General features: G+C 45.2%; 1 protein-coding gene across 1 annotated transcript in view; it reads right to left on the bottom strand.

The window, feature by feature from the left end:
- The window catches only part of TAGAP (T-cell activation RhoGTPase activating protein), a 95,180-nt gene that overhangs the window by 19,270 nt on the left and 62,128 nt on the right, over positions 1–13,782 (bottom strand). The window contains exon 4 of the mRNA XM_018564425.1: positions 5,756–5,920. Within this exon, the coding sequence (XP_018419927.1) occupies positions 5,756–5,920 (165 nt within the window). The remainder of the gene's footprint in view (positions 1–5,755; positions 5,921–13,782) is intronic.

The following is a 13,782-nucleotide window of genomic DNA, read 5'->3' as shown; positions in this document are numbered from 1 at the left end:
AAAAATTAAATAAATAAAAATAAGAAGAAATAATTGAATTAAAAAAAAAGTGATAAAAAAAAAAGAAACAGTAAAAAAACAAAATTGAAACTAACCCCGCCGTCCTGCCATCTGGTTGCCATTCACAATTGATGGGGAGGGGGGGTTGGCGGCGCAGGGGGCGTATTGTGGAACCTGGCCTTGGGACGGCAGGGAGAGTAAATCCGGCCCTGTCAGCGGCCACCACCTAAATCTGGAGGAGAAAGATTTAACCATAAATAGCGTAGGGGATTCTTTTCAGTCAGAGTGGTTACATTTTGGAACTCTCTGCCACAAGCAATGGTATCAGCAGAGAATATTGATTCATTCAAAAATCAATTAGATACCATCCTAAGAGACTGTAACATACAGGGGTAAAGGTACTCTTAAAAACTAGACCACACGGGGACTCATATACAGACATGCACGCACAACTCATACAGACACACAAAGGTTGAAATTGATGTTCCTGTCTTTATTCAACCTAAAATACTATGTAACTATACACAGTGTATTGAACGTGGTGACTCAAGGTTCCTTAGACCGCTGGAGCGGAGGGGGAGAGAGGCTGGAAGGACCGGTCTAAGAGCAAGCCAGCGGCAGGTTCAGGTGAATATAACTTTTTTTTTATTGTAGACCCTAAATGAAAAATGAGCACTTAACCCTTGCAGTACGGTGGTAGCCCCACTGCAAGGGTTAAAAATAATTTTTCCTGTAGTCCATCCTCAAAAAAAAAGAGGGTCTTTTGTTTCAAGTATGGTACTATGGACTTTTCATTTCACCTGTCGTTTCTTGATTTTTATGTTGATAGGACCCATGCTTGGATACGGGCCTGGTTAAATAGTAAGTGCAACCCCACACTGCTTTTTTTTTATGTTCCTTTTAAAAGACTACATGGTACTGTTCCATAGTAGCATGTGCAGCTTTAAGGTATCCCCCAAGCATGTTATTTAACAAATTTGTATATTTTCAATGTTGCTTTTAAGTCGCCTGAAAAGGCCCTCTCCCCGCTGACCGGTATTTTTTAGATCAAATGTTTGTACTAGTACATGCCCCCCATGGCAGTTCCTAGCTATGTTTTACAACAAAAGCTTTCATATTAGTCTTGAGAATGGTGGACTTAAAATTAAACCATTTATCTTCCATAGACTACAGTGTGGTTCTGCGCTAAAGTTCAGGAGATTTGCAGACTTTTTCCTGCCTTTCGTTCCCATTCGTTCATCCCTGGTGACAACTGTGGTCTAGTATTAAGCCCAAGAACTGAATCAAGCTTGTGTGCTTAGTTCTAGGCCTTCAGCTCCTGGGCTTGAGTTCTTGCTATAAAGCAATCAGTAAAAGCACTGTGTATGTAGCAGCACAGTGCAACACAATACTTTCACGTTGTGGCTAAAGCGAAAGTAGTGTGACATTATCTGTGATATTGTTTCCACTTCCTGTATGTATAGCCGTCTTCCTTAAATAGCACAGAGCCTATCCATCAATGTCACTGCAATAGACCATAAACATGAGTGCATGGAATAATGTCTCATCAAGTAGCCCCCGCCCCTTCATTAAAATAAAATAAAAATCAACAAAAATGAAAACATGATAAATTACTTAAAAATACAAAACATCTTTCTGCCCCACTAATCCCTGGGTCCTAACAAATGATTCAAATGCTCTGGATGACAAAACATCCAACACTTAGATAAGCATGTGCAATGTCTTTTGGAATTTTAGCAATCACTAAGTTGTGAAAATGTCACCTTCATGTTATTTCTGTTCGCACAAATCTGACTTTATCTTATCCTAATGGAAGACTATAGATTGGCAAAAAAACGTCACTAGTTCCTTACTGTGATCTGATGTAACTTGATAATGGAAAAACTATTCTGCAGCATTACATTAAAGCAGAACTCCGGATAAAAATTGTATTAACCCTTGCAGTGGGGCTACCCCCGCATTGCAAGGGTTAACTACTCATTTTCATCCAGGGACTAGAATAAAAAAGTTATACTCCCCTGATCCTCTGAGCCAGCTTGCTGTTAGACCGGTCTTTCCAGCCACGCTACCCCTGTGCTGCAGCAGCCTAAGGTCCCCGAGTCGTCACTTTCTATACACTGTGTATAGGACGTGAGGACGCAGAGGGACATAACATTGCTTCAGCAGAGAAGGAGAGAGGCTGGAGGGAGCACTTTCACAGTCGGAATATATCATTTTTACCTGGAGTTCCTTAAAAAAAATAACACTTACTGTATGTGGTATCCTTTTAGTCAGTAGGCTTTGCGAATATACTTTGGAGTTCATATCTAGGGCTGCACAAATTTAGTTTGTGTTGGTAAAAATGACAGGCAAGTTTGTTTTTATTTATATCTATTTTGTTTAAATAAACGTAGGAAACAAAATATATATGTATCCAACCCCACTACCAAATGAAAGCCCTATCTGTCCTGAAAAAAGGTGTATTGTATGCTAAGGTAGCCTGTCCTACAAAAAGCTGAAAGTTATGTGTATAACCAACAGATCTCCAATTGGGATAAAGAGGAATGGAAAAGGGAAAAAAGGTTCTTGGACAAAAGTGGTTAAGGTTGCTGTAGACCAGGGGCGCCCACAATTTTTCGTCTGGAGATCTACTTTTCAAATGACGAGCTCATTGAGATCTACCAACGAAAAAACACCTGCATTCAGGGGCGGGAGGGGGCGTGGGCTGCGCAGGCAGGCCCCTCGCCCACAGTGTGATCGCCTGCATTAGTGCCTGTGTTCCAGTCCAGTGCGAGCCGCAAAAATGCTGGGGGGGCGGAGCCGCTGTGACAGAACGGACGAGCAGTGAGGGGAGAGAGAGGCGCCGGCTGTCAGATCCTGGCCGAGCGTCTCTCTCTCGCCTCACTGCTCTGCATTATAGTGACAGCGGCTCCGTCCTCCGCCCTCCCCCGTCGCCGGTTTCTTCAGGTCTTCTCGGATCCCCGCAGGGGAGAGCAGCGGGGATCCAGAGAAGCGGCGGGAGGAGAGGACATGGCGATCTACCAGTGATCGCTACGCGATCGACTGGTAGATCGCGATCGACCTTGTGGGCACCCCTGCTGTAGACAAATGTCTCAAGAGATGGTTTCCAAATAGTTGTTACTGCACTTTGTACATAGCATGGGGCACAGACCAAAAATATGTTTACACAAACCTACTTCCCGCCAGCTATTCACAATACATTAGTAAGATATTGAAAAGGAGATATAAAATAAAAATGAAAGCAAAGAAAAACTTTGCACTGGCATCCATGTGAAGACTGGAGATGTTAATATAAACACAAGTTGCCAGTTCATGCGAGACCAGTGATATCATGGACAATACATCATATTCAGTTACTTTAAGCTGGTAACATAACCAACACTATAGCCTGTCTGTGCAATAAACAGCAGCAGGTAAAAAATCTATATAAATGTCAAGTGACATTTATTGTGAAGATGGCGTGGATTTCAACAATGCAATTAATAGAATTTCTCAGCATAAAACATCTGCTTTCATTTTAGAATTCTTGTTTCTGTGTTGTTTCTATTCCACTACCAGGATTAAAGTGACACTAAACTCAGGGGTTAAATCTTAAAAATGGATTCAAGTACATTAATTGTTAACAAACATTGGTGCCGACACTGTCCTTCCTTCTGGAGGGTGGCTACTTTTGTTCCTCAAGGTCCCTGTGTGTGTTGTAAAGTAGCCACTAGACATGTAAGCTGGCAAAAAATGTGTTTCGATTTGTCTTGGATTTTTAATTATTTAGTTTTTCGGGATTCGGGTCCGAAAGTCAATTCGGTTTGGGATTCGAACAAATCCAAAATCTTGGTAAATTTCGGATGTGGTAATATTTACGAATGAATTTTCGTTGCAGCAAAATGACATTAGGGGGAAAAAAACACAATTTTTTTTTAAACAGTCTGCAGAAACAATTTTAAAAAAAGCGTGGGGTTCTCCCCCAGTTTATCTCAGACCCTTTAGGTCTGGTAGAAATGTTAGGGGGGACCTGCAAAGAAAAAAAGCGTGGGGTCCCCCTCAAAATTCGGTCTGGTAGGAATTTTGAAAGAGACACCAACGCCAAAAAAAAAAACAAGAGGGGCCCGCTGGAAAAGCACCTTGTCCCCATCGTGATGAGGACAAGGGCCTCTTCCCCACTACCCTGGCCCAGTAGTTGTTGGGGGTCATGCAGGCAGGGGGCTTATCTGCATTTGGGTGCCCCCTTTCAGAAAGGGGGCACCCAAATGCCGCCCCCCCCCCTTGTGATTGAGTAAGGGGTAGTTTTTACCCCTACTCAGTCACCAAAGAGAAATGGAAAATAGTAATGTATATGTGTAGTATATGGTTCTGAGACTTCTTGGTCATCCACCATCTACTGAATTCATCATAGTAATATGCGGCAAATTCTTTAGGTAAAACACAGTAAAAAATAGTTGGCATGGGTGAATCAACAGTGGAGTTTCTTGTGTCAATGAGAGCAGTTAACACTTGGTGAGATATTAAACCCTGTCTCCCAAACTACACTAGTCCCAGTCTTAGTCCGTAGGGTTCAATATTGAGTTGGCCCACCCTTCGCAGCTATAACAGCTTCAACTCTTCTGGAAAGACTGTCCACAAGGTTTAGGTGTGTGTCTATGGGAATGTTTGACCATTCTACCAGAGGCGCATTTGTGAGGTCAGGTACTGATGCTAGATGACAAGGTCTGGCTCGCAGTCTCTGCTCTAATTCATCCCAAAGGTGTTCTATTGGGTTGAGGCCACGACTCGCTAATCCATGTCTTTATGGACCTTGCTTTGTGCACTGGTGCGCAGTCATGTTGGAACAGGAAGGGTCCATCCCCAAGCTGTTCCCACAAAGTTGGGAGTATGAAATTGTCCAAAATGTCTTGGTATGCTGATGCCTTAAGAGTTCCTTTCACTGGAACTAAGGGGCCAAGCCCAAACCCTGAAAAACAACCCCACACCATAATCCCCCCTCCACCAAACTTTACACAATGCAGTCAGGCAAGTACCGTTCTTCTGGCCACTGCCAAACCCAGACACGTCCATCGGATTGCCAGACAGAGAAGCATGATTGGTCACTCCAGAGAACATGTCTCCACTTCTTTAGAGTCCTGTGGCATTGTGCTTTACACCACTGCATCCAACGCTTTGCATTGCACTTGGTGATGTAAGGCTTGGAGGCAGCTGCTCGGCCATGGAAACCCATTCCATGAAGCTCTCTACGCACTGTTGTTGTGCCAATCTGAAGGCCACACAAAGTTTGGAGGTCTGTAGCTATTGACTCTGCAGGCAGTTGGCGACTTCTTCACACTGTGCGCTTCAGCATGCGCTGACTCCGCTCTGTTATTTTACGGGGCCTACCTTTCTCGGCTGAGTTTCTGTTGTTCCCAGTTGCTTCCACTTTGTTATAATTCCACTAACAGGTGACCGTGGAATATTTAGTAGCAAGGACATTTCATGGATGGACTTATTGCACAGGTGGCAACCTATCACGGTACCACGCTTGACTTCACTGAGCTCCTGAGAGCGACCCATTTTTTCACAAATGTTTGTAGAAGCATATTACCATTCTAAACAACGAATCATACTGTTACAATGAGGATATACAGGTACTGCTATATTTGAATACATTTACATTTAAAGTTAACCAGAGTCACTTGATCTACTGATGCGTTCCGTTGAAGGAAACATCTATCATAAATAAGTTATTAGTATATCTCTCCTAAAAGGTGGTCATCTTCATCTCACTTACCGGAAAGACGCAACACAGCCATTACAAGGCCAGATAAAGATGAGAGCATCCTTGGGAGAACTATGGAAAGCACATGCATGTTCCTCATCATCTTCATCATCACATGATAATACCATCATCTCAGACAGGTGTACTCGATGCTTTAACCTGAAACTAGTGCCGGACCTGAAAGACAGGGATACCATATATGTACGATTTATTCAGTTAGTATACAAATGGCAGTAGTTAAGCCATAGGCAACATCTATTTCCTGAACCACATAATACCAAAAGTCATAACCTTCTTTTAAGAGGTCCAGCAAAGCTGAATATTATGATATAAATAATGAATCCAAAGTACAAGTTGCAGAAATGAACCACTACTATTTAAAGCCAAATGCCAGGAAGGAATGATAATCTACATACTTGGTGTGCAAATTATCATTAAAAAGCAGTGTGTTGTGTGTGGAGGGCCGCTGAGAGATGCTACTCGAGCAGCACAGCTCTCTGGTCGAGTCATCCATGACTCCTCACTACTTGTCTATTCATTTCACTGCTCGAATCACATCTCTCACTCCCCTCAGTGCCCAGAAGCCGGTATAATGTGTAGGAGTCGGAATGCTGCGAGTTAAGATTTGAATACTTTGCAGCAGACCTCCACACATAACACACTGCTTATTAATGATAATTTACATAGCTAGCGTGGGGTGTAAATTATCTTTTTTTGGTTTGGCTTTAAATAAACTTTTGCCTAAAAGATGTATTACTGTACCTATTGCAGTACAGATACAGTCATTTGTGCACATTGTTACATATTTCATTAAGAACTGACATGCTTCATTAAACATTGAACATATGTAGTAACATATATGATACTTATATCATGTTATTTATAAAGCACAGCGGTAGGTTTTACAAATGTGCATTACATTCAAGTTGCTTTGGGACATGAATAATTTGCTTTGTGACTTATTAAAGTCCTGTAACCAGCCTCGCCTCCAATCATAGAGTTTACTCTGCAGTATCTAGGCTTCGGTATAAATAGACCCCCTATGAGTGAGTTCCTAAGCTGGCACACATTCTCATTCTGCAGGAACTGTTTTAGCATACACTAATGGAATAGAGCCTTTTCCATGACCAATCCACAATACTTCATTATAGCCTGGAACAAAATCTATAACACATATCGGCAGTAAAATCCGTCTCCAATAGATTATCCACTGTTCTTTATAAATAGCCCTTAGGAATGAGTTCCAAAGCAGGCTCAAATTCTCATTCCTCAGGACTCATTTTAGCATACATTAACTCCCCATTCACATCTCTGCAAAGCAACATCACATCACATGTTGTGCAGGGCATTTTTAGTGCATTGCCTAGGGCAGGCCATTGATTTGCCTACTGCATCTAAATCACACTAAAAGAATTGCATGACACTTATTTTTAAATCGTATTGACCCTAATGAATGGTAATAAGTTACCATGCGCTGTGGAGCAATAGTACCTAACAGTGTGACGTGCAATCTCATCCAATGCGAAAATGCATATGTTCCTGCATTGCAGATGGTGTGAATGACCTAATAGAATAGAGCCTTTTCCTTGGACAATCTACAATGGTTCATGGCCTGTTAGAAAATCTTAGGATACACATTGTTGTGCTGGCAGTATAATTCTCCGATAGTGTACTGCAGCCATTGATAATATTATTTTTTCTGCCATTTCTCTGCAAAGTCAGTATTTGTTGTTACTGCTGGTCCAATTGAAGTAATATTGGTATCTGCTTGTTTTGATTACCCAATATTGGATCACTATTGGAAAACCTAAGGTCTCCAAACTGGTCAGGGATTTGAATCCACTGTGCTGACCAGGTGGAAGATACATGCTCAGGTGTTAGGCATACAGCATTTCTTCTGTGGAGCTCATTCTGCTTCCAATCATTTCCACCTATTATTTTCATTATGACCCTGATAATTATTATTAGAGTAACAGCCTTTGTATACTCTGTAGAAAGGATAACAAAAGTTAGTCTTAAGGTGACCATACACCTTACGATTATCGGACGATTTTCGTATGCGATTGCGTTTTCATCTATTCGTAAGGTTGATGGGCAGTGTACAACCGCAAATACTGTATAATCGATCGACTTTTGACTATCCAGCAGGTTAGAAAACTTCGGTCGATCGTACGATATTCGCAAGGTTAGTGGTGTTTGCTTACGTAAAAATTTGTACGATTAATCATGCGCAAACGAATATAGGTGCGGTCGATCACCACAATTCGTCCAGGTGTTTTTTCTAACTACAGGATGATTGAACCTTGCGATAATCGGGGAACGATGGGGCCGCCGTATGAAAATCGTACGATGGTTCGAAAATCGTACGACGATTGCAAGGTGTATGGGCAGCTTTAGAATAAGTCTTCACAGATATCACCAGCGCTTAACCTAAATACACTGACCAAAAAAAAAAGATTAATTTTCTAGGGGCATTTCCAACTAACGAGAACTAGGTGCAGGTTATTAGTAAATTAAAGATTTCATATTAGTCACCTCCTACAACCTTTCTCACTCTTATATTCAGAGAGCTTACTCACGTTTGCCTACGAAAATCAGTATGACTTGCTATTACAGAACAAACATTTTATTATGATATTAAACAGCAATATAGTTTATTAGATGTCACTCTGATTTTCTTTTTCTTCAACTATTGGGCCCTATGTACTTTCCACAATGTAATTTTGATACCGAGCTGTGACTAATCAGGGGGAGCAGTGGTCCTGGAGCAGACCACCCACAGCACATATTACAATGTAGGTGGAAAGTGTGAAAGTCAAACCTCAACTGTACAATGAGGTGGGAGAAAGGCTGCTTACTGACATTTCATTTCTCTAGTTCATCAGTGGTTTTGTGGTTTAAGAATATTTATCAGTACTGACCATCTTTATTCATGGCATTGCGTTTGCTGATTACGTAAGCTTGGCATAAATGGAACAATACGTTGTCCAAAGAAATGAAAGATGTAAAAACTATCTTCTTTAAAATAGCATATAGTTATGGTGGATTACTTATGCATCTACAGTATTCTGGGGTGGTGGTAAAAAGTGGTGTAAAAAGTTTGAACATCACTAACAATATGCAGGTATTGCAGGCTTTAACAGAAAGTGCTTAATTTATAAAACATGGCACTAGCACCCCTAGATGGTGCTGATGAGTATAGGAAATTGCTATACTCGGCCATCTAGGTGCACTAGTGCCCTACAACGGCATCCACCCAGCTATACGTTAGGCAGAACGTTTATAAATGAAGCCCTAAGTGGTAACTGTTGTTTGGGTGTTTTGAAAGCTTGGCTAGATAATATAGACGTTTTGGCAAATTCACAGTCATGGCCAGCATATGGTATGATTGATATATGTTCTTTATTACCTTTTGTTAAATGACGACTCCTCCCACAAATGCGGCTAACCCGTTAGCCTAAGACTTGTAGTCAGAGCCTGCTTACCTGGATCTGGCGGCGAGTGTGTGGCCCGAACCTGCCATCTGTGGCAATAGTCTCTCCCTCTGGAGTGGAACAATAACATATTAGACATAGACTTACAGACCTGAGGTGTGCCTTGGTCCGAGTGGTCGGTACACCAAATAAGGGGGCAAAACAATCATGTAGAAATAAAGAAACTTTATTCGTGACTACACGTCTAACAGCCAAACATGAAAAAGCTTTAGCCATCTCTGCGTGCGGGTTTGGAATATACCTGCTAAAGCATGCAGAATTCCACCTGCCTAAACGCTTGATGATATGGGCAGGTACCCCGTGGTGCGAGGCGGCCGGCGCTGCACCAATACGAAAGGAGTGCCCCGAATAGTGCCTGGGATTTTCACCTAACTGTCCAAGGAGCACGCGCACATATGACACGAACTGCTGAGAGGAGAGAGGTGCAACTGGGAAAGGCAAAAGAGGCCCGTGCGGCAAAACCTGAGACAAGTTGACCATGAGCCCGTCTAACACCGCAACCGGGCACCATGCGTTGCCGGACGGAAATAACCTTATGAGCGTGGGCGCTCCTACTTGGTTGGTCTTGCACCGCCCCAGAGTAAGTATGTAATGATCAGGGTAGCGGCACAGGTTCCCCTTGCACAAGGTAGCTGATTTAGAGCTGGAAGAGGTGAACTCCCCCGGCCTCAGAAAACCATAAAACGCTAGGTAAATGGCAGCTTTCAACGTTATGCTTTGCCTGACACCGAACGGTGAACAGTCCAGTATGACAGACATATCCCTGAACAGACAGCTGGATATGGGCAACCTATGGTGATCTGACTGTACCCCTTCTTTCTGTATGCCTTTGAGAATGGCCCGGACAGAATGCGCTGCGAACAGGGACGGCTTATCTGGATGGTCCAAGGCCAGGAAATGTTGTACCCCTGCCAAGTACAGACGAATGGTGTTGTGGGCAAGCTTGAGATCGGAATGGCAGTAAGCTATGAATGCCAAGACAAACCCCATGCTGCTGAAGTCTTCGTCGGGGTGTCTGGCCTGGAATGCTTTGAACGTTTTCCAGGCCACTTCATACGCCTTACGGGTATTCTTCGCAAGGGAGTTGTTAATTAACCTGGTGGCATTCAACCGATGTCTATCTAGTCCAGTACTAGGAGCTGGAATTCGGGAACGGGCGTGGGAACCTTGTCCGCTTCCGGGCACTGTAGAAAGAAAATATCAAATTTTAAACCTAGAAAGTGCGTCACCGCCACATTGCAAACCCCTGGAATATGCTGACATATGACGTTAAAATTGTACTGCAGTGACAGCCATGTGAGCCTGCGCAAGAAAGACATTATGGCCAGGGACTTGGATCTTCCTTTATTGACTATATCTGCCGTTGCTTGGTTGTCCGTGTGAAAGATGACTGTATGACCTGACCAGCATGGGCCCCATGCCCTAGCTGCCGCTACCAAGGGGTATATCTCGAAAAGTGATGACGTCTGGGAGAAGGCATCTATACCCTTTACCTCTGCCGGCCAGTGGCTGGTGAACCAGTGTGGGCCAAAAATGGCAGCAAACCCCGCGGACGGCGCCGCGTCCGTAACCACCTGTGGAGATGAGCGAGAAGCCTGGGGAATAAACATGGAAATCCCGTTCCAATTACGCAGGAATTCGTCCCACATCCACAGATCGGCTTGCGCTGCCCTATCGATCAAAATGACCGAATCCCGATCCGGGGCGGTAGGTAATAATGCCAGTAGCCTGGAAATAAATGCCCTGCCTTGTGGGATGATACGCATAGCGAAATTAAGCATACCCAGCAGGGACTGTAAGGCCCTCCGGGTACACGTCGGGGCTAGCACCAGTGCATGCATAGCTTCCCTGATCCTGACCAGCTTGTCAGGTGGCAAACTGGCCTGCATGGCGACCGTGTCCAGAACCACGCCCAGAAAGGTCAGTGTCCTGAGAGGTCCTTCCACCTTATGTGCTGCCACCGGAACTCCAAGTATATTGAAGATATACTTGGAGTCCCCCGACAGTCCCCCTGTCGGGGGACTCTATGAGTAAGAAATCGTCCAGGTAGTGCAGCACTTTCTGGCAATGCCCCTGTTCCTCCAACACCCAATGCAGAGCTTGGGCGAACGTGTTAAACAGCCAGGGGCTGCTCTTGGACCCGAAAGTCAGTTTCGTAGCGAAGTAGTACTGCTCCCGCCACTTAACCCCGTGCCACTGCCACAGTGACTGTTTGATAGGCAGCAACTTGAATGCGTCGGAAATGTCTGCTTTGGACAGCCATGTGCCCTCGCCTGACGCCAAAATGTGCTGTATCGCCTGGGCCACTGAGGAATATTTGAGGCCAAATTCCTCAGAAGGTATTAATGCATTTAAGCTGGGAATGTGTATGGAATGAGGCGCTGACAAGTCATAAATCAACTGGAATTTATTTGACAATTTCCCACATACCAACCCTATTGGGCTAACTCTCCACATGTGAAAGGGGGGTTCAGAGAAGGGGCCTATCATGAACCCTTTGGACAGTTCCGCTTGCAGCAACCCGTCTACAGTGGAGGGGTCGGCTAGAGCTGACCTCAAGTTTCCGCACTCATACGTTGCCTGTGGCAATGTGATGAAACCCGTGTGGAAACCCTCGGAAAATCCCCCTCCCAGGAAATCCGCTAACGAGGGGTCAGGATGTATGGACAAGTAACTGACCAGCGCTCCTACATTCACCCGGCTTAGTCATGGTGCCTGAGGGTTTCCGACTGAGCATGCTGTCTTGGGGTGGGCTCTGAAGCAAGTAGAACAAACGTGCAACAACCTGCACTGTGGGTAGTTGCAAGACTTCTGATTAAAGTTGTTGCAAATCTGCGCTTTGCCTAGGTACTGTATTGCCCTGCCCAATTTGTCGAACTGCGCGGTTGCTGACCCAGAAGGGTGAGGCAGTATGCCCTGCTGTCTTTGAGTCGTGGCCGTGTCCACGGGTGCAGGTGTGGGGCACCAGTCAGCCATGTGTGCTGAAGATTGACATGAGTTGCAGACGGGGGATTTGAGACCTGCGAAGTGATGGCAGAACACCTACGTATCGATCCTGCCCCAGTTGGCCACAAACTGAAACTGCGCCAGACCTGCCGCCACTTTGGCTGAAAAAGCCAGATGGTAGTCATAAAGCGCATGGCCCCCGTACTTGTATCCCAGATCCACCACTATGTGTAAGTAGGCATCTAGTTCTTCCCTGCGATTGGGGCTTACTGAACATATGACATCCCTATACATGCCAAAAGCCAGCACAAATTCAAGTGCCAACAGTTTCCTGTTCAGCCTCGGGTCCCTGGCCTTTAAAATGACCGACACCTCCCCACATGCGTAAGCCTTGTTATCTGAGACATCGTGAGCGGCAATGAGAAGTGATGCTAAGTTGACATCCTTACCCTCTAATATATCTTTCCTTAAATTTACCGGGACAAAATGTGCCGGCGTGATGTTGGGAGGGATGATACCTATACCTGGATTGAGGGGCCCTATGGTGCCAGCTGAAGTGGAGGCAACCGCAGAAACGCCGGGAGCGTCGGGTGCCGCTGCCGCCGGAACTACCGCAACCTGTCTCTCCAAGTTATCTGTCCTGTGCTGGAGTTCGTGCAGAGATGTTGACATATTGTTCAAAGTGGAATGAATCTGTGTCAGCGATGTGACCACAGTCTCCATGGACACTTGCTGTGACACCCCACTGGCGGCCGCCGTAGGAAACAGCAGTCTAAATAACTCGGCCTTCCTCGCAGTAGATGAAAAGGGGATGCCCCTCTTCTGGAGCTCCAGTACGAGCTTGGGGATAGTCCATGCCCTCATGGATGGGGCGCTTCCATGCTCGGAACCCCTGGCCGGCGTAGCCGGTAGTGATGCCACATCTAAGCTTCCTGAGACATGAGACATGTCTGCCAATCCTCACTGAAAAACATGACAGAAACGCCGGATCAACCCTAAACCTGACCATGACTGCCACCTTGCTTGTGACTAAGAATAGGTGTGCGTGCGTGGCCACTAACCTGATATGACGCACGCCATGGCTGGCGTGCTGAGATAACCCTAAATAAGCCTAACTGTCTGTGCGGATAGTGACGCCAGACAGCCAGATGACCTATTCGTCAGTGTAGATGTAAGTGAAACGTGACGTATGAATGAGGTCGAGGCACTACCGTGCATACTAACCTATAACCTCGGATCCTCCGAACTAAGGAGCAGCCTCGCTGCACATGCCTAACACGATACTGCGTGATTGACGTAACCTTGTGGGTAGCATGAGGCCCTTGACGTGCCTGCTGCCAGAGGCCTGAACCAACATGTGTATGCGTGCTGCTGAAGCATACCCCCCCTGCCCTGAGTGAACCGGCCTGACGAACTTGTGCCTCACGCATCCTGTCGGATATGTATGCATCCCAGAGGACACCCCCCTGTGGGTTAGTTGTGGCGGTCCCCGGGCTGACCCAGCCCAGGGAGCCATGCACCATGATTGTGGCAGGCTGATGGTAGCGCCTGTTCCGTGCCCGTGTCTTTAACACCCGATTCCCCAATGTGCACGAGGCC

This window comes from Nanorana parkeri, unplaced genomic scaffold (assembly GCF_000935625.1).
Source record: "Nanorana parkeri isolate BGI_ZX_2015 unplaced genomic scaffold, ASM93562v1 scaffold750, whole genome shotgun sequence".
NCBI classification, from domain to species: domain Eukaryota; kingdom Metazoa; phylum Chordata; class Amphibia; order Anura; family Dicroglossidae; genus Nanorana; species Nanorana parkeri.
This window is presented reverse-complemented; position numbering and strand designations above follow the sequence as displayed.